The sequence below is a fragment of the Mastacembelus armatus genome, chromosome 15, assembly GCF_900324485.2.
Source record: "Mastacembelus armatus chromosome 15, fMasArm1.2, whole genome shotgun sequence".
NCBI classification, from domain to species: Eukaryota; Metazoa; Chordata; class Actinopteri; order Synbranchiformes; family Mastacembelidae; genus Mastacembelus; species Mastacembelus armatus.
The window spans coordinates 11,926,119-11,950,209 of NC_046647.1; the positions used below are offsets into that span (position 1 = coordinate 11,926,119).

Genomic DNA, 24,091 nt, shown 5'->3' on the forward strand with positions numbered 1-24,091 from the left:
CAGCATCCAAAATGAAAGCAAAGTGAATAATAAGCTTCACCCCCACTTTTTATTTGAACCTTTCTACTCAGAAAAACAAGATATTTATGTGACTACACAGTGTTATTATATTCCCTGATTGCAGTATTATTTACACTCCACTATCCGGGATTAATTTGTATTTTCCACGTGTGTGTGTAAAGTAGAGCGTTGAAGCTCACACTGTCACAATTACTAACGTGCAGACACTGTGTTTAAAAATGTAAACCAGTAGCAGAAGTTCTGGTGGGATCAATTTATCTCTGCATAGTCCCATCACAGCTGTGATAGGACTATGATAGGACTGTGATAGGAATTTCAACCTGTGGTGAATCTCAATTTGGTTTTTTATGCCAAAAAATAAAAAGTGATCGTATGTAGAAATTCTTTGTTTTCCATTTATGACAGCCGATATTTACTGCTTATCATTTAAAGACAGCAAATTATCTGTTCACACATTGGCATGTATTTTAATGAGAGGATTTCTTTTTTTAATGAACTACACTTTTTAAGGTACCTAACAAGAAATGAGAGGATTGCAGCATAGTAAGATCACAGACTGACCGTGACAGAGGGTGACAGTGTTAAAACCTAACAAAATATTGCCCTCAACTAAATTTGTCCTGCTCTTGGCTAGAGTTGGGGGTGGGGGACGGACGGCAAATGTTCACCAGGTTAAAAAAAAAAAAAAAAAGCCCTGCTTGTTGCTAAGAAACAGAAATATGATGACAAATGCAAAGGGTGAATAGCAGTAAAGGTCAAACATTGAATGAGGAACCACAACAGCAAAACCTGAGGACATTGCCAATAAATGAGAGGAAATTATAGCACGGTTTACTGTGAATGAAAGGGTCAATTGCATTTCCTTATGAATTAAAAAAAATAACCAGTATATAACTTTAAACATTTGCTTACACATGAATCAGTATATATGGAAAGAAACTTTAAGCTCAAACCCCTGTAGATACTATACCAGTATTTAAAGTTTTTGCAACAGCTGAGCAATAAAAAAAGACTTACAAAATATTTTTAATGGCAACCACCGTACTGTAGACACATCATAAATACCATAACCACCTGCCCAATCCTAATACAGTTTACTTGATAGGCATACAGAATACAACTGACACTCACACCTATACACATTGCATACCTGCTATTTCAGAACCAACCTTGAATTTAAATAAGTAGTATTCATTCATAAATATTAAGTATTTCATGAATATGTGGGTGTATTGTTCTCTTTTGCGCATCATTACTGATGCCATTATGTATGTGCCTGTGTAAGAAAGACATTTAGAGTGCAGAATATAAAAATCTTGATGATAAACTTTTGATAAGACAAACACATAAACTGAAGTATCCTTCCCCTGCACAACAAGGAAAGTCAAATATATAAATATGATAGCTCTAAAGTGCATCTGTCAAAGACTTGTCAAATGAAAAGTCATCAGCGGACCTGTTTATAAAAAAAAAAAAAAAAAAAAAAGCAGTCAAAACTAAAAATGGATATATCTGAACGTGCAGCAGATACATTTAGCAAAAGCTACCTACATACATGCACAGGTGTTTTTGTTTTGTTGCAATAGAAAAAAAAAAGGGAACAGATAAAAAGGAGAAACAGCTTCACATTGTCAAGAGGTGACAATTTGTTCTGTGCCATGTCAGTCTGCTCCTGTGTTCACACTTGGCTTTACAGAATATTTTATTTAAATTTTAAGCCAACTTGGTTGATAAAAAGCACACAGTGGTGAATAAGAACTTTCTTTCTCTAGAGATAGATAACCAGAATAGGTTGTGCCTTGTGAGAAGGGAAGGTTCTATGAAGGGTCTAGATCTTCGGCAGCTTGGGAGCATTGATAAGAGGGTTGGTCTCTTGCAGAAATCGCCGTCCGGCACTCTTGTAGTCATACGTGCAATCATGTGTCTCTGCATATCGGTGGGTGGCACAGAAGTTGTGACCACACCTGAAAGATTTAAATAAATGTAAGCAAAAAGATAACCTACTTCCTCTTAAAACCATATAGTCATCAAAAACAAACTTTCAGTTTCATCATCAGAAATTGTCATCTGTCATCAGACTATTCTGCTGAGGGAGTTCAGGGTCACATTCTCTCTTTAACTTCTCTATAGCAAACTTACTAAAGCACTTTGAGGGGGATTTCCTTTTATCTCTCTGGTCTCATTTGTCTATTAGTAAAAAAGAGCAACCCATATATCACATTTCTTATTTCATTTATGAGCACAAAACTTTACCATTTGACAGAACTGAGACCACACAGTCTCTTGAAGACAGCCAAGAGTTCTGCCCCCTAAATGACTCAACCTTTCCAAGTGACCAGGGTGTAAGAGATTAGAGTTACTTACTATTGCATCAGATCAGATTTAATGTGTATGCCCTGGACAAGGCCCAAGAGAGGGAAGTGATCCTGATCAATATCTTGGGGAGAGACTGATAAAGCTAATAACCTGTGGCAGAACAAGCAGTGAACACAGATGTGTTTTCACTGCAGAGATGGCAGGGACAAAATATTGAACAAGGAAAAGACCAATTTCTATGAAAAGGGTTGCTGCACGGGCAAAAATGATGGGCAGCGAGTGAGCACAGATGAAAATGCTGGAAGCTCTTGTACCTGCACTCGTAGCTGGTGGCTAGTCCAGTCTTCTTGCCACAAAGGAAGCAGTGCTTTGAGCTCTTCTTCTTGTTGCCTGCAGGAGCTTTCACTGGAGGTAGGTGGTAGGATGAAGTGCCTGCGAGTAGAGGAAACATGTTTGTTTACTTTATAGGAGCCAGTGTGTTGATTGTTTAGTTAAAAGGTTTTGATCAGTGCTTGGCAAGAATCTACAGTCATGTAGCTTGGTTCTCTTTAAATGATGCCATGCCAAGTATTCCCAGTGGCTAAGCACAACATAAATGAGGATAAAAGAGCACATTTTACAACCTTTTCTGCATTTTCCTCTTTCAGCTGAGGCCTTCTGCTTTCATTTGTGCTTGTTTAGCATTCCACAGAAGTCAGCTAGATCTATTACGGTAATCAAAAGCCATAAAAGGTTAGATCAACACAGAATCACTTAAGGGTGAAAAATTGCACTTCTTTCTTTTCAGCAGTGTCAGTCATATTGTATTTCTGACCACACCCCAGCAGTGATGTGAAAGCAGCTATTTCTACTAGCTATCAAAAGGCAAAACATCTGTTGTGGTGATAAACTGGAGCGTGGCCAGAAATGCAATATGTTTTACAGTCTCACTGCACTTTTGTGAGAAACCTGTCAGTTCTCACAATTTGACTTTGTTTTGTATAATTCCAATTTTATTGGCATTCCACTGAGAACAAGGGAACTGTTTTCCTATCATGCATTATGCATGCTTAATGTCAGCCACCTGATACCCACAGGAAAAAACTGCCTCATTCACACTGTCAAATTTGTCTCCTCCATTTTTTTTCCTCCACAGAGACAGTTCATTTCAGTCCTGGTATATAATAAAGTGTGTTTTTTGCAGTCAATTAAACTAGATGTAAACAGCAGTTAATTTGTTTCTTGAAATACTCCAGATAATTGTCTATCATGCACTGTATGTTTCCATTTGAAAAGAATTTCAGGAAGTAACTTCACCATATGAACCATTGCCTAATCATAATTTTAGAAAATATGTCACAGTGTTCATTTCCAAAGTCAGTAAGCAGTGGTTCATGTCAGCTTACAGGCGTGATAATCGTGTCTGTGGTAGCATGCAGCTCAGCTACATTTGGGAGCCTTAGGGATGCGGGAACATACAGATAAAAGTGACAGCGCCGTGATGAAGGTACAGGAAGCTCACTGTCAAGCAGTTGGGCGTGGGATTGGATTTTTATTGTTTTGTGCACTTTAATCTGCTACCAAATAGGCATACAGTGGGCTCAAATATATTCAGACTCATTCACATTTTCCACATTCCACTGCGTAGATTTCACTTGAATAAGATTATGTTTAACTGAGGGTTGTCCGAAGTTGCACCCAGTCCCAGGCCTATTCATTAACTAAGGAGGATCTGATACGGTTTGCACATCTTCTGCATACACACTGCGCACTAAGAGAGAGTCTTTTTTGTAACTTAAAGCATCTCAGCTTGTTTCACTTGCCGTCAGTGTTGATATTTCAGTGAAACTGCTACCTGTTGTCTGTCAATGCTGTTCTAGAGTTCGATCACTGCTGCCAAGAGAACAATGGGATGTTTGTGAAAGATGGTGTACCTGGAGTAGAATGGTTTCCATGAACAACAGCCAACCAAAACATGATTTGTTCTACAAATTTGTACTTTCCTAATAAAGTTTTTTGGAAACAACTATGAAGTAATAATTGGAAGGGAAAACCCATTTACATTGAAAGAATGCTAGCTAAACCCAAGTAAATATTAATTTAACATTCATTTAGTAGCCAAAAATGTATCCAACTAAACAGTGTTATTTTTTACCTTAAAATAATAATTAAATATTTCTCTTTCAAGAACCATCTGGAAAATTACCAAGAAATTAAGAATTTAAAAGCTATAGCAGACTATGTCCTGATTCATCATTGCAAATTGATTTGGGTATCCCTAATTTATCCTAATGATGACAAAGTGAGATCACACTTTTTGCAAATAAATTTGGTCTGGTGAGCCAAAAACTGAACTCTTTACCCTGAATGTCAAAGGCTTCTATATCCATTCACATATGCCTACAGTAAAGCACAGCAGAACATCACGCTATGAGGATGTTTTCAGACTGAAGTGGAAGAAGTCCTGGTTCAAAGAAGCATAAATTAAGTCAAATATAGACATATTCTTGGGAAAAACCACAGCCTAGAGCACATCCAATCTCATAGTAAGGTGATGAGTCACTTCTCAGCACAACAAGAAGAACATAGTCAACACAATAACAGAGTGGCTTCAAGTCTGACTGTCCTTTCTGATACTTTACTTTGGAAGCCAATTCAAATACATCTGGCTACAACCAAAAGATATTTTTATTGTATTTTCTACATATTCCTTTGGAAACTGTGTGGAAAGGAAGCTGAAAACATGGATTGACTGAAATGTCATTCATAAGCAGTTTTTAATACAATGCTGTTTACAGCCAACTCTTTAGTTGAACACCACCATAAATTCTTAGCATGTGAGATAAAGTAAATTATAAAGTAATAAAAGAAAACGCAGTACTTACTACTTTGTGGATTGCCCCACGTGTATTTATCCATATTCTTTCTGAAGGGCTAATGGATATCAGTGGGTGACAAAGTACTGAGTGAGTATGCTTCTTTTGTTTGTGCTGCTTCTGGAGTTGTAGAATATTTACCATAAACTCTTGTGGTCCTTTGTTGTAGGGCTCACAGACAAACTCTCTGTGACTGCACCTTTTAATAGTCATACTTCTGTAAACTGTTTGGTTACCGTGTATTAACTCTATAGGGGTAAACAGCACTAAAAATACCGTACTGTACAAGTCCAGCATAAATGCACAAGTCCAACTCTACCAATGCCATGTCCACAACTCTAGCATGCAATCCAGCGTAAAAGTGTGCCATCCTTACCAATTCTCCCGAATGAAGTCATGACTCCCCCCGCTGATACAAGAGTGTTGGTGGCCTGGGAAAATAACGATATGAAATATTTTGGAGAAAAATCCATAAAGTGACTTGAGAAAATTTGACTTCTTAAAAATAATATTATGGAGCAAAAAGGTTTTGGCTAAGAATGTGCTCATCATCCAAAAAGTATGCTGTGAAAATTACAAGTGTTATTCAGAAAGAAAAACCACCAGTCCTAATAGAAATAAAAGACAATAAGAACACTGACAAGGCTTTAGGGGAAAAGATATGCCTAACAGAGTTCATTCAACAGTTTTCTGTGTAGCCACCCAAATTTATATCTACACTGAAGTTTGTTTGTGTGATGTGTATGCTGTTATTGTAATCCATTTAATCTAATGAATTTACTGGAAATAATTTATACTGTGACTTGCTGAAATCTTACATAATGTATACCTTACAATTTCATGTCTGTGTGAATCCTTCATAATGTCCAAGTACTGAATTTAAATAAAATGTATGGATAGAAATTTTTAAATATTACACATATCTGTGCCTACCATGTAAGAGGCTGCAGCTCGGTGCATTGGTGACAGTTGTTTTGTTTTATCATCCTGAAAGACCCTGTTAGCTGGAATGGATGGCAACTTGCAGCCAAGGCTGCCCTCTCCTGAGACAGTGGCAGGAGGCAACGCCATTGCAAGTCCCAGACTCTCTCCATGGCCATCCCTGTTGCTGCGGCTGTCTAGAGCCCTTGTGGAGAGAGAAGCCAAGAGCTCAGAGTTTTTCAGAGACCCCAGTGGCTCCTTAAAGGCTTGGTTGGCCATCTTAGTGATGCCTCTTGCTTCCCTCTTGGAGATAAGCTCTGGCCTCTTGCCAGGTGACTCAACTTTAACACCACGAAAACGTGGTGGATGAGTTGATAAGGAGTGTGGGGATGTGTTGCCTGGCTTCACTTGTGCTGAAGACTGTGCTTGAATGTTGGACTGTAAACAGGAGAGAGTGGAATCAAAAGGTTGAGGCAGCGGTCTGGTGGAAGTGGACGGTGAGGCAGAGGCAGCTAAGTGAGAGGGAGGGCTAATATGAAATGATGTACCAAGCTCTGTCCGATCAGCTTTGCTGGTGAGAGTATCACTTGTACCAAGTGTCCAGTTACTTAGTGGGGAAGGGGAGGGTGGCAGCTGGTGCTGAGCCCTAACCTTGAGGGATCGACGGCCTGCCTCTGGCTGGGTATGCACATCAAGACTCAGAGGGTCTGACAGTTCCCCAAATGAAGCTCCAGGTTGTGTTTGTGTCACCAGCCCAGAAGCTTCCTCTAGCAAACCCAACCCCACTGCCTCCCCTGCAGGCTTAGCAGGATCAAAGGTGGCTTCAGGTGGTCCTCTAGTACACAATGGAGGGAGCTGAGGATACACACAGTCCCTCATCAACCTGGTGCTGCCAACGTCCAACCGTGAAACTTTTGGAGGGGGGCGGATCTTTGCAAATGGAGGGCATTCCTCCCACGACTCCTCCTCCTGAAGCATATAACAAGGTGAGGAGAAAGAGGGAGGGGATCGTCTAGGGATGGACAAGTGGGTGGAGGATGGAGCAGCAGAAGACAAATCAGGGTCTATGGATTCATGGTCAGTGATTGGAGGTAGTTGTGCATTTGACTGTCGAGACTGGTTGATCTGAGGGAGTGAACGAAGCAGACGTTGATGGTGTCTCATGCTAGAAGGTCCTAGCAAGGGATGTGGGCTGACAGGGGGCCGTGATTTTACCTTTGCCGACTTCTTCGGCTGGAGCACAGAGACAGAACGATACAATCAGGTCATACAATGCAGCACTTTTCCCATCTTCAAATCATAGTGGTTATCTCACCTTTTGATTTAAGCCCACTGCATAATTAAGGAGCATAAAAATATAGCTCAAGTACAGTTTAATAAAATGGAAAAGCTCTATCATCTTAAATTTGGTTTCATTCTTTAATGGAATAATTTTACACATAAAAAAGGGTATTATTTTTAACAGTATGTCTACCTTTAAGGAATTGTGTGAACACTGGCCACATTGCACTGCAATAGGTTCCTACCTTCTTGTTGAGGTTCATGTTCTCCATCTTGGCTTTGAGCAGCTTCATTTTGTTCATGGTGATGGAGTTTTCAAGGTTCTGCTGTGCAGCTGCAGAGCTTTCTCCATCCTCCTCTTCTGTATACACATTGTACACTGAGCCACCACTGAAAAACATGGGAGAGAAAAAAAACCAAAAAAAAACAACACCTTCCTATTGGTAATCAAAGTAAGCTGTCTGGGGGGAAAAAAAAAAAAAAAAAAAGAAAAAAAGAAAAACAAGTAAGAAATGCCAAACAAAAATGTTGCTGCTTCAACCCCAAAGGCAGTATCCCTGTTTAGTGTAACTTTTGTCATTGAATAATCTCTGTAAGTACTCATAATGATATATTTGTACTTATTCATCCAGTTGGCTTCCCATTTGTGCTTCTTTTTCCCCTTGCACAATCCACAGAACTTAATGCTTACACTTCTGTTTCTGCTAAATATATCTAATGATTACCAAAGTGAGCAAACCCCATATTTTATGTGCATAGCATATGGAAAGCTAATAATATAACTGAATTGTGCTGAAAACTACTTTGATGTTATGACAAAATTCTGACCTCAGAGATTCGGACAGAGGGGTTAGGGTGCCATCTCCCTTGTCGACCACTCTGAAGAAGTTTAGCTGGTCACCTTCACGATAGACCACAAATGTCACCTGCTTGTTGGCCAGGCTTTTTTCCCAACCCTCTTCCTTTGTGCTTTCCATCAGGTCAGCAACCTCTTTGACAGGATCTTCCATGGTCACTGATAAAAGTAGAGAGAGAGAGGGGATTTTGTGGCTGGAACCGGAAAGCAGCATTTTTAATTTCTTGATGCATAAAGCAAAATAAAACAACATATATTTGATATAAAGTAAAACTGTCTAGGCATTATGAGTGTACAGTTCATTGTCCTCTTCCTTACCTCTCCTGGTGTTAATTGGACCTCCCCTCATAGCCAAGACCAGTTTTAAAGTGCTGCCTTCTGCAATGCTGCAAAGACAGACTGATGATCAATACAGCAGAATGAACGCATAGCATTCTAACACGCTGCTAGTGTATGTAAATCTTAATAGGAAAGAAGGAAACTGAAATTGCAGTAGGCAACATATTTACTTTTAGGAATGCTTTACTTCTGAGACAGAGGAAGAAGGCTCTGATCTAAAGTAAACAGCCCTCTTAGGATCAGGATGATTTCCAGATGAACTTAAGTGTACGACTGGGAATTCCACTGGAACATTTGTTTCATATGAGCAGATGTTTCATTGCCTACACTTCCCTCCTCTTCTAAAACTTCAAAAGTTTTAGAGTGCTGCAGTGTGATAGGCAAGTCTAGCAAGATCTCACTAGAGGCTGTTCATGTGGAAAATTAAGTGACAAGCATTTATAACAATAGCACATTCTGCAACCAGCAGAGCACTGGAGGGTGAGGTCTGCATCTCATAAACTGACAACAGTGGAGGGGCAAACTCTGTAAATATGGCCAGTATGTCACTTGTCTAATGTGGTTCTTTATATCTGGCTCATTTACAGCTGGTTGAATTAAAATGAGACAGAGTCACAGCCACAGCAGCTTTTAAAGTGCACACGCAAATGTTTCTTAATGTACACAGTGTGTTTTCAAACCATATTGCTAGGAATTGCTCTAATGAGCGTGCTGAAGAACAGAAAGGCTTGGGAGGAATAGATTTACCCATAGTCATGTAGACAATGCTCATCATCCAGCTCCAGATTGTTCCAGATAAGGTGTTGCTGGGCAACAGGTATACCTTTACATTCAGAGAAAAGGTGGAAGAAAACATCCAAAGTTGACAAGGACCTGTTCATATTTCGTATACTGAATTCACTCATCTGACACACAGGGGATAAGGGCCTGCCAGAAGCATCTAGAGAGCCCAAAACATGAGTAATTTCTGCCCCCTAAAGGCAGAACTATTTAATTGCTGAAAACAGCAAACCACAGAACAGATGCATTGACAACCACAAACAGAACAAATTTGAAATGCCTATTTGCATACTACAAGCTTATCTCACCATAAAGGTCAGTTGGACTACATTATGTCTATAATCCGCAAATGAGATGAAAAAAATAACAATAACTCTAGTAGGGGGATGACAGCCTAATAAATACAAAGGCTCTCCTTGGAGAGAGACGGAATGCAGGCAAAGTCAGGAAGTTCTGTGTCCACACTAGCTGACCCAGTGCTGGAGGTGAGCCAGTGTTGGTAAGGGAGCAGTGGGCCCTTCATTACAGAGTAGTATGCTCAATCACAAACACATAGACCGGGCTGACACACCTCCTCACACAGAGCACACAAAGGCTGTTCTGACTAAAACTGAAAACAGCTGCAAACAATGGAGCTATTGTGGTCATACTGACCTGCAACAAAGCAAGCTTAGAGGAGTTCTGATCCAAGTCAACAACACAAACAAAACAAATGTTGAAATAAGATGCAGTTGTGCAAAATTGATTCCATGGGGTTATGATACATGGAACAACACACCTCATCTATTAAATATAGTAACTAATAAGGATAATAAGTTCAATCACGAGTGTCCCATCTTAATAAATGTACACACTTTTCCACAACAACAGACTAAAACACTTAAACTACACATTAGTGAACTTTGTACCTTCCAGTCTCTGGATCTTTGCCTTGACTGAAATGACAGCCTCAAAGGGCAACACACGCAGCTCAAAACAGGTCCCTGTCAGGGTCTCTATGAAGAGCTCCATAGTGTCATAGAAAGGGAGCTTATAGTGAAAAGCTCCCACACTGTCATCATTAAAGAAGGGCGGCTCCTTCCTGTCAGTCATCTTGGCAGGATGAGAGAGAGAGTTCAAGGAGACACTGAAAAGCTGGAGCTGGTCCAAGATGAGGAAGAGAGGAACAGACACTGCTCACTGGCCTCACGAACTTCACACATCATGCAGGAGGACCACAGCTGCGTAGAAACAAAAGCAATGTGTCATTAGTGCGCCTTATTAGAAGGTTTGCTAAGTTTAGCCATTCCCTGATCTTGTAATTCAGTATCTCTTATATACTGAATATATCTCACAGGGTGAGAATGTATTTGTTTACTGGTAAATTCGATATGTACATTCACAAGCTAAAGATTAGCCAGAGGTTATCCTGAATTTTGACATTTTAATCAATCCAGACTTCTGAAATGTAGACTTTAGATCTTTTTGGATTGGGAAAATATACTTAGGTGGGCCATACAGATGCAGTATATAGCAACTGAGCCATGCACCTGTTGAAGTAGTTTTGTATGTAACATAGTAGCATAAAATATGCTCACGCATGTAATAAAAATTTAATTTATTATGTTTAAAGCAAAAAGCAAACGTTTTAGAGTAATGTCATGTATCAGTGGCAGCAGTGAACTGCAACTGACTCATGAAAATTTCAGTGCAGCATTTAAGGCCTTGGCCAAAATTCAAGATCAGGTGTGTTACAGAAGCCCAACAGTGGTATGAGGTGTCCTCTGCCTGACCACAGCCTTTGACAGATCACCTTGTTTCTCTTGACTCATTAACATCTTCCAAGATATAATCTGCTTGAGAGGCAAGTTAGTCCAAAGACCTTTATTCATTCAACAGCTATAATTTAACCCAGGACACTTTTGGTTTAAGGGTAAAAAGCAGAAACTAAACAAGAATAAGCCTACAGGTTACAGATTGTTCCCTGAAGACAGCTGACTATACATGTCTGTTTGAGGCTGATGACATTAATATACTTTATGTCTATTAAATATTGTCTGATCCATGTGTTTTGGAGTACAACTGTCCACAAGCTGCTGTCCAGGGCACTCGCAACACACTGATTCTTTAAACTCCATGTTTCCACTTTACTGTGGAGGTCGCTGGGGCCTGACGGGAGCTCGAGGCGCCACAGACGCCCAACAAATGAAGTACAGGACACTGAGGACGAACTGTTTCCACTGTTTACTGTATAATGTTAGTAACTAATACGAGGCCTGAGCTGCATCCATTCAGGGGTTGTCATAACAGGCCATTCTCTAAAGAAAACGGTCAGGTCGTCAGGTTACAGTCGACGCAGATTGCCTTGAGCTATACTTAGCTATCATTAAGTACCCGAAACTGGTTGACTGCACGGCCACAATAGCAACCACAGACCAGCCTGACAAAAGAGGTGAGGCGTGTTAACGTTAGCCTGCTGCCTGACAACGGGATGAATGGAGTTAGCAAACGTCTCAATACAATCCCCGCGGCTAGCGTTAGCATAGGAGGTCACACAGACAATCTGTATACCTCCAGGTTTTGACGCTGCAGTTTCAAACCTTTTCTAATCCTGCTATTAAAATCCATTTTAAAGCCAACTTACCAGTATCGTGTGTTGTAAAGCCCGTCTAGCCGACGCTGCTAACATTAGCTTTCGTTGCCATGTTAGCCAACAACTCAAACAATGGCTACCTTTCTCTCTGGTTGGCTAGCAAGCAGCTAGGCTACATCGATGGGCTCAGTCCTGTCCCATCCGGTGGAGCTGTCGAGGGAAACGGTACGGTCAAAACGAACTAGCATTTCAGTACTTTCAACCCTAGAAACTACACACGAAATAAATAAGACTCTCTACCGCTGTCGGTCGCCCTAGTCCCCTTACTGGCGACACCACCATACCTGTCAAAAACGGCTGAGCAACACCTTTGTCACTTCATGTGATTGACAGACGTTTAAACCAATTAGCATCGCTGACAGACAGTGAGGTGGGTGGGATATAACGCAATCCCTGTTCAACCGTGGCCAGTGATTTTGATTTACGGCTGAGTTAGTTGTCAGGAGAAATATTAAATTACGCTCATAAGTCATTAACTATACCTGGAATTATCACAGGCGTAACATATAGGTAACCATGGCTACCTAACATCAGTTTCCATGAAACTTTCGGCTGCGAGCAATTGAGTTTTGGGCCGCTTCATCATCCTTTCATCCATTCTCCTGCAAATAACATTCAAAATATCTCTTACAAGTTTCTAACAATCACATGCAATTTTCATTTTACCTTACAATGAAATGAAATAAAATTACATCTCCTTTCAAATGTGTGCAGTTTTCTAGCCCCATGTGAGCAAATGGGTTCAAGTCTTATTTCTGATGTTTTTAATGCCATGTCCTAGAATCTCACGCTATTAACTAACAACTCTTTTATATTTTCTGAAGCTTTTACTTACCGTCTAGTGTGGAAACAGTTATAGAATTTAAGTGTGTCACTGAGTCAGCTAAAAAAAAAAAAGGAATAAATAAATAAAAACTAACTTTTAAAACACAGCTCTAAAGTTCTTTTTCTGGCAAGACCTTCCTGCTCATATCAGACTCATATTAATGAAGTATAGATAGACAGGACGCACATGGAAATTAGTCAATTAGAAATCACTACACACATTTCAGATAGCATAAAATATGTTTCTTTTTAGTTATTAAAAATGAATTTCCTTTTCCATCACAGCCAAAGTTAAGAAATGGATGAACTTCATATTAATAAAAACACTGTCAAAATGCCTAGGACAGAAAGTAAACACACTGATTTCTCATAACCATGATATGGCACAAACCTAAAGACATGGAATCTCAACACGGCAAAGCCAAAGGATCAACATCTTCAAAACAAACAAAACATTTTACTGTTAATTTCTGGAGGCTTTGAGACTAAGCATATGGTATGCTCATAAAGTGCTATCATGTATAATAAACATTAACAGTTATTAACTGTTGCATAATATGATCTTCTGGAAATGCTGTCAGAGTATGACTGGAATCACTTTCATTTGAGTCTTTATCTGCCAAAAATAAGCCACAGTATTTATATGAATTTATATGAATAAATACTTCATCCACAATACATCAGATCTCCAATCGTTCAGCGATTCAAATGACAAAACAATGAATGCACAAATGTACAAATCTTGTCACTAAAAACAACAGTTCAGTTCCCACCAAGAGCATTCAGTGGATCATCAAATATGTTGCTTAAATCTGCTGCAGTACTGGTCTCCTGGGACAACGGTGTTTTCTTTGATTTATGGGTAGCCTTGGCCACCGGTTTCACTGTGCTTGATGAGAAAATGTCATCTTTAAAGAACAGAGAGATGAACACAACATTTAATTAAATATGCCACTTTGAAAAAAGGTGAACCACGTGAATGACAATATCAAAAGTGTGCACTAAAAATACAACACCCAAGATGTATTTTATTGTTGCTTACCCATGTCATCATCAAATATTGACTTGGTCTCTCCTTTTGTCTTGGACTTCTGTTTTGATTTTAAAGTGTCTGTCAGGTCAGCAAAAATGTCTATGTCATCATCGAACAAGCTGGCATCAATGGTCTTCTCTTTGTGCTTCTTGTGAACTTTAGGCACAGTGGCTACTTCATCCTGAGAAGACAGAAATTCAGCCATCGAGGAACAAACTAAAACATATTCTTATGATAGTACAGATACACTTGGCAGATAAACCATTAATGTAAAATAAACGTACCTGGAAGATGTCCTGCTTTGAAAAACTACTGCTGTTCCTGATTTCTTTACTACTTGTGGAAGAGGGAGTAGAGTTGTTGCTCACTCCAAAGATGTCCTCATCGTCATCATCATCCCCTTCCAAAAAGGGTGAGGCCTTTGCTTTCTTAGTTGACCTTGGCTTGACCTTTTGGAAAAGGTCATCAGTGTTATCATCAAAAATGGATAGTGTGCTTTTGTCTTTGTCTTTCTTCAGTCCCACCCCGCTACTGGCCTGAGGTTGTGTGGTCTTGGTAGTCTGTTTGGTGGAGGATGTGTTAGTGACTGAGGTGGCCCCAAACAGACCGTCAGATCCGAAAAGGTCATCCTCATCAGAAGATGGCAGCATCTTGGTTCTCAGGATGTCCTTACTAGAGTCTTTCTTTTCAGCATCTGTAGAAACTGGCAGTGTCATGACAGAGGGTCTCGGGGAGACTTCAGAAAGTGAAGGTTGAGAAGGGGTCTTTAGAGGCGAGGCTGTGGGTGCAGCTGAGTTAAGCAGTGACTGACTGGAAAACATCTGGCTGGACTTCTCAGGTGGAGGTAAAACTAAACCAGACAGACCGGGGTTCAGCCCAGAAACATCCCCATCCACGGTCTCTTCCTTGCCCTCTACAGATCTTTGGGCAGCATGCTGTCTTGCAGATCTGGACTGGGGTCTCCGATGTGCAGAACCTTTGGCACGACTCTACATCACAAAAGATTTGCACTCACAGTAACAGACAACTAATCCAAGCAATGGAAAAACACTTGAAATAACTGTAGACATAACACAGATATAACAATCAAAAAATCAAAAACTCACCTTGTTTGCGCTCTGCAGTGTTGTAACCTGGAATGGGGTGTCAAAGCTCACACCCCTCTCACTGTCTGTCTGGGCTCCTAAAGGACTTGTGGCAGGACTGGGGCTCAAGCTGGAGCTGGACACCCCTGAGGAAGAACTAGGGGCCATGCCAGGGGGTGCACTTATGGCCCCTGACATACTGGGGACAGCGCCAGGGAGCAACGCAGCTGGGTTGATCATCAGGTTTGCCTAAATGTGACAGGAACAGATGTACCAGTATAAACAATTATCAAGGTGGACACCATAGGAGACCATAGACCCTCAGCACTTACCAAAGACTATTTAAACTAACTTTTCTAATTAAAATTACCTTCAATTGTTTCTATGCCTCAACACGACACATTTTCAGCTACTCTCTTTTCTATGAAGTTTCCCAATGTGGTTCCAAGCAGAAGATCATTCAGAGGAAAATGACAAACTAGGACTGTGGATGGAAATTAGGCAAGTGCAAGATGCATGAATGACATATAGTGAAACTGAAAAAGCAAGCAAGTTCTTCCAATTTAGTGGAATCAAATCAAAACAAAAAATTGTGTTCATTTTGACAATCATGCTGCCATATCAGAGCCAAGTTCAAAAGTTGGAAAAATAAAAAGCCCAAACAGAAGAAACCCTAAAACAGAAAACATGTAAGTGAGAAGAGAAACATCTTTCCTCAGGAGGAATCAGAGTGAAATGTCAGGAATGCAGATTTTCAGTTCAATAGAAAAACAAAACTATTACTTGAAGTTTCCCAATCCTTGATGAAGAATCTTTAGGTTTTACAGGGCTTGTTGCAGGTTTCTGTGTGGTCAGATTACATCAGGATCAGAGTTTTTATCCAGAAAAGGCATTATATGTGTCACTTTACTATAAAAACAGTGTTTCAACAGGCAGTAAATTATAAGGTAGATGTGTCTATCACAACAAAGCCAATAGTATAAAAGCAGCTAATACAAGCAAAAAATATTTCTATATCAAAACCACATAGCCACAACAGTGAAAACAGCTTGTGATATTATTGAAGTTACAGTATGTGTTTATATTTGACCCACCTGAGTCTCTGATACAGGTTCTGGACTTGCAAGCGGTGCTCTGTCAGTAGGTTTACTAGGCTTCTCTGCTACTTTCTGATAATGAAAATTAAACAGCATAAAATAGAGATATTTCTCATCCTGATCTAAAATTTAGGATTAAGTTAATTTACACAGGTGAATCGAAACAAAACAATCAAATTGCTACCGGAGGGGGGGCTTTTGGCTTGACTGAGGTGAAGAGGTCATCTTCATCATCATCTGCAAACAGACTCTGTGCTGCTGGCTTCACTGAGCTGAGCTTGGAGCTCTAAAAAGCAAAATGTAGTCATGTATCATCACCATCTAGCGAGAGATATCTGGAGCTGTATGCAGTATGCAACTGAGTAAAATATTTTACTTGTAAAATGAATGTGTCTAATATACTGACCGCAGCATTCCCTGAGGTGGCAAAGAGATCAACATCTGGGTCATTGTCCTTCTGCTGAGTCTGACTGAACAGCAGCTCCTCATCCTGGAACACACCTGTGCTCTTTGCCCGCGTTCGCTCCTCTGTGGACTATAAAAAGAAACATATATTTTAATAAATACCAGGACAGCAGGAGAAACAGTCTATCACTGCAACCTAATCACTTCACAGTACTCATGGGTTTACTATAAATTATGCAAACCTTCTGTGTGTCTCTGGCAGTGGATTTACTGGGTGTGGGTACTGATTCAGTCCAATCTGATTCATCTTCCTCCTTATCATCAAACAGGCTAACAGTGTTTGTTTTGACTTTTTCTTCCTTCTTCTCCATCTTCTTGACATTTGGTGGTGGGGTGTCCTTAGAGAGGAAGTTGTCGTCATTGTTGTCTTCATCCAGCGGGCTCTTTGTCTGCTTGCTGGCAAGGACATTTATGCCTCCAAAGAGGCTGACGGCTCCAGCAGGCTTCTTTCTACTTTCGCTGTTCTCTGGCAAAGGGGATGTTGGGAGCGGCTCAGCGGTGTTTGCCGATGGCTTCGTCTGCACCAAAGGCTTATTATCTGCCACTGTCATAGAAACTGCAGCCTCCTCTGATTTTTTTAACTGAGAGGGCACAGCAGGTGTCTGAAAAATGCAAGTGTTAAAAGACTTCAATCTCAGTGTGGGAGATAACGCAAATTTAATAGTGCAACAAATGAACTATTTCCAAATCTAATTTTAAACATCACTGGGGTGTGACAAAGCTCATTGAACCAACTTGAGTTTTTAATTTAGTGTTTTCTGTTTAACTGAAAGATCAAAATGGGCATCTAGGGGCTGAGAAAACTCATTCAGCATGTTAAAGCACACTGGTGGCAAGCTTCAAAACAACACTGTGTTTTAATGACAAATCTGAAATATAAAAAAAAAAAATAACTCACTTTAGCAGGTGGGGCTAGACTATTTGTTTTGACAGCAGATTTGATCCCAAAGAGAGATCCTTTATCATCATCATCATCACCCTCATCTTCAAACAGGAGAGCAACTCTCTGAGGCTTCTTCTGGCTATATGAAGACAAGAGAACAGACATAAGATTTCCTGGAGATACAATATTCTAAAATATATACTTTCAGGGATAAAAACTGAGTGAGTAGACAGGTATTAACATGGCTTCTAATGTAAGAAAAACAATAATGAACAATGTAAATACCTTGTCTCTGTTGTTGGACCAAACAGGTCATCATCATCATCATCATCATCATCATCATCATCAGCATCATTATCATCATTAAAGAGGCTGCTCTTTTGTGCTGTTTTGGCACTGGGAAGACTGGAAGGGGCACTGACACTAGTCTTCATCCCTCCTGTCTTGGTCTCTGCCTTTGTTGCAGTTGTCATCCACTGGTCCTGTCATTTAAGAAAAGTGTATTATGTTGTAAATTCGATTAAATGCTATTAAAACAGCAGAAACATATTACTTTTGTTAACGCCCTACCTCATCATCGCTGAAAAGGGAGCTGGACACAGCTTTACTGGGTTGTGGTGTGGAGGCTTTAGCTTGATTAGGTTTTGGTTTAGATTTAGCTGCAGATGCAAACAAATCCTGCAAGATGAAGATTGAACCGGATTGTTTTAATGGCAAAAAGAAACTGAATAAGATTCAGTTTTGTGAAATGTTATCCAATGTTTTCCCCACCTCTTCTTCCTCATCATCAAATAATGACAAAGGGGCTTTGCTGGTTTTGCTCTGGTTTGTAGGTTCAGGTTTAGACTGGCTCTTAGGTATGGTTGGAAATACCTGTGGAAGACAAATCCACACAAGGTTTAAACATATATTATCTTTGTTATTACTTTTTCCTCTGGGAAATAGAGCCTTACTTGTGAATCTTCATCATCAGAGAAGAGGCCTCTGGTCTGGGGTTTCTGAGTCTGCTTGACGGGAGCTTTTCCAACATCTGGAGCACGTCCATTCTGAAACACATAAAATAAAGACAAAAATAAATGAATATTAATGGATTTTTAAAACTGTAACTAGATGTTTTGAAATTTTAGAACTGTTGTACTGCAACAAATTGAATTTTCCCATTTCTCAGACTACACTCAAACATGGCACACTGAGCAAACATCAATATGCTGACTGATAGTAGGCCTGTCCACTAAGACATCCAGGCTTCACAAATAAGCTTGTGATTCACTTGGTAGGAGCGAGTATGACCTCAAAACAAAAAGTGAACACTTACACTAAAACTTGTATATCACTGTAGATAAAAACTGAAAACATGATGTGGCCTACAACCAGCTTGAATGCTGTTAAAAACTTTTGAGACTTCAAACTAAACAGCCTACACACACTGTTGCTACTGAAGCCCAATGGAGTGAAAACACACGAAATTTAATTTGTCAGGGGCATATTGTTAAACGATCTATTCAGACCTCCTCAGATTTCTCAGACTCCTCGCCAGTAGGCAGCTGATGTTTTTTCAGGCCTTCACTCAGCAAGTTTTTAGTCCCTGAACCAAACATCGAAATGGCCCCCACCGGCATCTAAACATAAACAATTTACGGCCATAAGAGCTTTTAAACATGCCATAAAAATCACAATGAAGATATGCCAAACAAAATAGGCAGTTCACACACTTATTAATAGTGTAACTTTACCTTGTTGTCAGGTGGTTTGCCTTGCTCTTCCACTTCCTTCTTCTTGCTCTGAGTTGGCACGCTGTACTTTTCACCAAATATATCACCATCCTCATCCTCTTCCTCAAAAAGATCAATAGCCTTCTTGGGTTTGGCTTTCTCTGTTCCAGCTAAAAAAAAAAAAAAAAAAGGAAAAACACCCAATTGAAGGTGGGGATCCCACCTGAACTTCGACTGTTGCTTACATACTCCACCCACACACTTACCAGAATCAGACTTTTTCAACCCTTTATCAGTAAAGAAGTCATCATCCTCATCATCATCAAACAGACCCCCTCCTCCACCAACACCAGCTCCTCTAGGAACCTGTTTGAAGGCAGCACTGGTGCTGGGAGCTGGAGCTTCATTCTCCTTGCTCTCCACTGAATCAGAGTCATTCCCTGAAGTGAACAGGCTGTTATCTGTAAATACAAATGTTTTGGTTTGTTTTAAGATGATAAACAAAGATAAAGAAGTGATAACAGTTCTCAAATGAGCATCTGCTACTACCTGGGAATATTGAAACAGCACCTGCTGGAATCTTCTTTCCTGGTTTTTCTTGCATGGAAAATAAAAAAATGATGTGAAAACCAGCTGGTCGATATTTTTTAATATGTCTGTACACATTTTATCTGTACTGTTACCTTACCAGAAGTTTGAGCTGCACTTTTTGTGCTTTCATTCTGTGTTTTTTTCTCGGCAGGCATGGGAGGTTTTGGTGCATCAGAGAAAAGATCACCCTAAATATCATGACAAAATACAGCACAAGTCAAAATCTGTCTGCAGTCCAGAGTTTGTGATGTGGAATTAGACTAAATCAGAGGGAGCACTGAAGATCATTTAGTCCAGTGTACCTCATCGTCATCGTCAAACAGGCCTTTCCCTCCACTGAAGAGGCCACTTGTCCCTCCAAATGGGGAAAAGTCATCGTCATCCATCTTTGGAGGCTTAAACATGTCATCGCTGTCTTCTTCAGATGCTGTTACAAGATACATAAAGAGCATTATGGAACTTCCAGTGAACAGCGGGCCTGCTGTGGCTGTAACTAAAATGAAACAAAGGTTTGAATTACACAGATGATCAGTGATGATCCTACCCTGTGGCTTTGCAGGCTTTGGTGCTTTCCTGCCTTTACTTTTCTTCTTAGATGTCAATGCTACCAAGACATGACATGGCAGATAGAAAACACCCATAAACATGCACATGCAGTAATGAGACTCATCCCTGAAATGCGTTTAATGTAAATTTCAAAAGTAAACTTTGATGCTTTGACTTTAACTAAAATTAAATATGAAGAGTTGGAATACAAAAAATAAATAAAATTCAATGTAAGATAATATATTTGAGAATGGCTTTGATAACTTACATGCACTATCCCCCTCTGGTTTGCTCACTGGTTCAGCTTTGATTCGGGCTGCCAGCTCATTGACAAAGGATGATGAACCTGTGTTCTAAATGAGACAGAAAAACAACCAGAGGATTTTTTTTCTGCCTGAGGTCAGAATATTTCAGACTGAACGACTTACAAATAATCAACTCGCAAAGATGTCTCTGTACTCTTTGTGCTCTTTAGTTATTTCACAGGCATACCTTTGAGTCATCATCCTCATCGTCCTTATCTGATTCTCCAAATATGTCAGAATCCTCATCTTGCTCCTCTTCATCATCCTCATAACTCAGCATGGATGACTTCTAGAGGAGTGTGGGAGGAGAATCCAAATTTCTAAATGTGTTCAGTTTAAATACAATCTTCAATGAGCTAAGTAAACAAGCATCCAGCTTACCTTCTTAATATTATTGTGACTTGCCTCCTCCTCCTGATTGAATTCATCTTCTGAATGCTGAGTAATAAATATAATGGCATTTTTGATTGTCCTGTATAAGATGCAGCATTAAAAAAAAAATACAGTGAAAGATGAAGGAAAAGGTTCTTACAACTTCTTCTTTGCCATCTTCGCTCTCAATCACGCTGTCTCTGTCACTGTCAACTGACATTTCTGGAAAGACAATCACATACGTACAAATGAAAGACTGTACAGGTGCTGACAGGTTATGTCTGGTGCCTGAGGAAGCTGCCATAAGTACATTACCATCACTTGAGAGGTCACCAAGTCCAACATCATCTTGTTCCATGAAGGCCTGGGACCCAATTAGATATGGAAGTGGCCTGTCCACATAAAGATCCTAAAAGACAAGGAATCAAGAGCCAGGTGGAATTGCAATCATGTACAGATGCATTAGCACATGCATTTCTAAAGAAAATTCAGTAATTTCAGTAATAAAGGTAATATTTTACTTTGGGCTCCAAGATGGCTTCCACTCTGTCAGTGACCTCCTCATCCTCCGAGTCAGAGTTTCCTGCTTTGATGTCCAGATGCTCAAAAGCCGACTCCAGAACTCTCAGACCGTAATTCACAGCTTCCTGCATCTTGGGGATCAATTCAGCCTCCTTCTGCTCTCGTGTCTTCTCCTTAAGGGAAAACACATGATACGGTCAGTCACATGACACTCCACAATTTCCAAGTTACATTATCCTGAAAATAATAGAATTGAAATGCAGTGCCAAATGTTAGCAGTAGAAAGAATTCAATGCATTATACATACAGTACCTGCTCTGGCTGCTTCTCCGAACCATCAGCCTTGGGTAGAGTTTCTTCTACGTCATCATCATACACTCTCTGCAACAGGACACAAACAAGAAAGCTGTTTTGTTAACAGACAGGTAGCAAAGGCTCACCACAAGATGTTATTTAGGGTCGAAGTGAACTGACACTGTTACAGTATAACAGGGAAAACTGAAGTACAATGGAATGACTACATTACATTTTCTATAAACTGTGTATTGGAGAGCATGAGAAAGTCATTAAAGACAGAGTGCAGGCAGCTGTCTGTGGCCTTGGTGTCACGGATCAGACTGTCCAACTGTTTTTCAATCTCATGGGTCTTTGACAGCATTCTCTGGGAGAAGTCTTGGAGGAACAGAAGGAGCTGTGAGACAACAAAAGTTACAGTTACTATCATTACACTGAAAGCAGAACACATTTCACAACCTACTCAACTACAGAGATCTTCAGCATTTCTCTGATTATTGAAGAAAATAATAACAAAGGAGCAAGAAGAATATAAAACTATTGTCTTGGTTCATATGAAAGCCGGACAAAACATTTCTGACTTACCCCTGAGTCAGCTGCCAGGGACCAACTGGCACTGCTCTGCCGCATCTCTTCAAGACTCCAGGGTCTTTCCCAAATCTGAGCATCTTTCCCAAAGTGTTCACTCTTGCCTGGCCCATTTGCCATTCCCTCTGGCAAACCGCTCATCTACAACCAGATCACTTGGTATTATTAATGAAATTAATAATTCAAAACACCCATAATAAATAAATCATACAGGCGAAAACCTAAAGGAAAATGGTTCTGCTTGTGCGATAATGTAGCTCACATATTGGTTTTGAAAGGAGCTATATTCAAACCAGTCTGTGCTTAAGGTGAACAGATGAGACACTGAATAATAAGATGTAAGAATGTCTTGTGTAAATTTGTTCCAGAGCTCCAACCATAAACTGTATCTACAAAGATAAGTGCAATAGTTGACATATAAGGTAAGGCAGGGTCTGTGACAGGACTGTGGCAGAATCATGGACATCAACAAGAACAAATAAATCATACACGATGCCTGCCTACAAATGAGCAACTAGTATGAGTAGCTGTGGTCAAAAGTTTAAAACTCTCCTCTATATAATAAACCAGGCGCAAGGTTCATTCATCCCGATATTTTTCTGTGTGACGTGTTCATTTTACTCATGTTGTTGTGTGGCCCAGTAGAAAAGCACTATTCTCGTTACAGATTACTGTGGGCGAATCTCCATAAAAGCTTCTGAGGCAACAGTGAGATTCAATGCCAACAAACACAGTAAATTCAATAAAGTGTTGATCCTCTGACTCCCTGCGCACACGGAGAGTGTCTTTGGTGTCCACAGTCACTAAAATACCGCAAGATAAATCCCACTATAACTTGTAACGCTACCTTCCCTGTAACTAATGTGGTTTGACTGCTACACTTTCGACACAACAAGCTCGCTTTGGCAATAACATTAACGTCAGGAATTTGCGGAAGACAGCTTGTTGCGTCCATACCAAGTTGCGTAAACGTAATTCCCCCCCAGTAGTCTCCACTTTCACTTATATTTACTTCTGGAAGAGAAAGCGGGACTGTTCAGCTAGCCATTAGCTCAACTTAGCTAAGCAACACTAACATTGGCTTTAGCTTTTCTAAGCAAAACATAGTAATATATAGCCCGCATGTAAGTGCTCTCATGCTTACATTGAATGCCTCTGGTCGACCGCTGTCTACGACGTTCAACTGTGCTCAGAGACGACGTAAAAAATAAGATCGATTATGCTAAATTTGGCCTTTCCCTCACTGGTCTTCTGACAGGTCAGCCATGTTCTGTCTGCAGACAGTCACCTGACTATCGTTGCCTAGCTACCCCGTGAAATTGGGGGCGGGGAAGAGGCGAAACCGTTACCGCTACGGTGATGCGTCAACACGACCGCCATATTGGGACGGAAATGAAGGAAGCGAGTGAAATCATAACCATCATACAACAGATTTTACAAATGTTTTTACAGCTGTTTGGTTTAGTACAAGTCCTAGACATGTATTTATGATAGAGCATACCAGGTCAAATTAAAAATTCAGCTTTTCACATCAAAATACTTCTATAACTACTACATTTTTAACATAGTATTTATCTGGACCTAAACTTCGTAATTATAGTGTATTTCATTAATTATGCATATATATCTGTATATATGACACACCCATATATATATATATATATATAACATTCGTAATTAAAACCACACACACACACACACACACATATATATATATATATGTATATGTGTTTTACTTAAGGATATTATATTGATACTGCTGACAATGGCAA

At 40.0% G+C, this 24,091-nt stretch overlaps 2 protein-coding genes across 10 annotated transcripts; both read right to left on the bottom strand.

Moving 5' to 3' along the window:
- Positions 1-830: 830 nt before the first annotated feature.
- On the bottom strand, positions 831-12,345 carry zfand4 (zinc finger, AN1-type domain 4). 7 transcript variants are annotated; one of them, XM_026309259.2, is made up of 11 exons: positions 12,286-12,345; positions 11,993-12,151; positions 10,278-10,589; positions 9,337-9,412; positions 8,569-8,636; positions 8,223-8,409; positions 7,640-7,784; positions 6,126-7,346; positions 5,569-5,623; positions 2,652-2,769; positions 831-1,985 (listed from the first exon to the last, which is right to left on the bottom strand). In XM_026309259.2, exons 3-11 carry the CDS (start codon positions 10,459-10,461, stop codon positions 1,850-1,852), a joined length of 2,190 nt encoding a protein of 729 aa, XP_026165044.1. In that variant the 5' UTR covers positions 10,462-10,589; positions 11,993-12,151; positions 12,286-12,345; the 3' UTR covers positions 831-1,849. The 7 variants fall into 7 exon arrangements, 6 of the variants coding, with proteins under 6 accessions (XP_026165044.1, XP_026165047.1, XP_026165046.1 ...); XM_026309262.2 differs by having other exon boundaries at positions 6,126-7,238; positions 7,329-7,348; positions 7,645-7,784; positions 11,993-12,335; XM_026309261.2 differs by having other exon boundaries at positions 6,126-7,238; positions 7,329-7,346; positions 11,993-12,335.
- A 709-nt stretch (positions 12,346-13,054) lies between these two features.
- washc2c (WASH complex subunit 2C) lies at positions 13,055-23,604 on the bottom strand. 3 transcript variants are annotated; one of them, XM_026309564.1, is made up of 31 exons: positions 23,464-23,604; positions 22,317-22,460; positions 21,964-22,128; positions 21,750-21,818; positions 21,437-21,610; positions 21,231-21,324; positions 21,076-21,137; positions 20,925-20,981; positions 20,731-20,832; positions 20,507-20,591; positions 20,237-20,296; positions 19,995-20,119; positions 19,790-19,880; positions 19,651-19,698; positions 19,368-19,562; positions 19,123-19,271; positions 18,898-19,008; positions 18,343-18,435; positions 18,161-18,262; positions 17,960-18,067; positions 17,675-17,871; positions 17,405-17,528; positions 16,689-17,108; positions 16,448-16,576; positions 16,226-16,327; positions 16,039-16,113; positions 15,728-15,787; positions 14,966-15,193; positions 14,144-14,848; positions 13,869-14,040; positions 13,055-13,734 (listed from the first exon to the last, which is right to left on the bottom strand). In XM_026309564.1, exons 2-31 carry the CDS (start codon positions 22,458-22,460, stop codon positions 13,589-13,591), a joined length of 4,392 nt encoding a protein of 1,463 aa, XP_026165349.1. In that variant the 5' UTR covers positions 23,464-23,604; the 3' UTR covers positions 13,055-13,588. The 3 variants fall into 3 exon arrangements, with proteins under 3 accessions (XP_026165349.1, XP_026165351.1, XP_026165350.1); XM_026309566.1 differs by lacking the exon at positions 18,898-19,008; XM_026309565.1 differs by lacking the exon at positions 15,728-15,787.
- Positions 23,605-24,091: the final 487 nt, after the last annotated feature.

Excerpts from the sequence above, each read along its gene's own strand:
- zfand4 (XM_026309259.2), bottom strand. The coding sequence starts at position 10,461 with ATGACTGACAGGAAGGAGCCGCCCTTCTTTAATGATGACAGTGTGGGA. Across the intron at positions 9,413-10,277 it reads AAAGATCCAGAGACTGGAAG|GTATACCTGTTGCCCAGCAA; the intron begins GTACAAAGTTCA and ends CTGAATGTAAAG. Across the intron at positions 7,347-7,639 it reads ACATGAACCTCAACAAGAAG|CCGAAGAAGTCGGCAAAGGT; the intron begins GTAGGAACCTAT and ends TCTGTGCTCCAG.
- washc2c (XM_026309564.1), bottom strand. The coding sequence starts at position 22,460 with ATGAGCGGTTTGCCAGAGGGAATGGCAAATGGGCCAGGCAAGAGTGAA. Across the intron at positions 21,325-21,436 it reads AAGCCATCTTGGAGCCCAAA|GATCTTTATGTGGACAGGCC; the intron begins GTAAAATATTAC and ends CTTGTCTTTTAG. Across the intron at positions 18,436-18,897 it reads AGTCTGAGAAATCTGAGGAG|AATGGACGTGCTCCAGATGT; the intron begins GTCTGAATAGAT and ends TATGTGTTTCAG.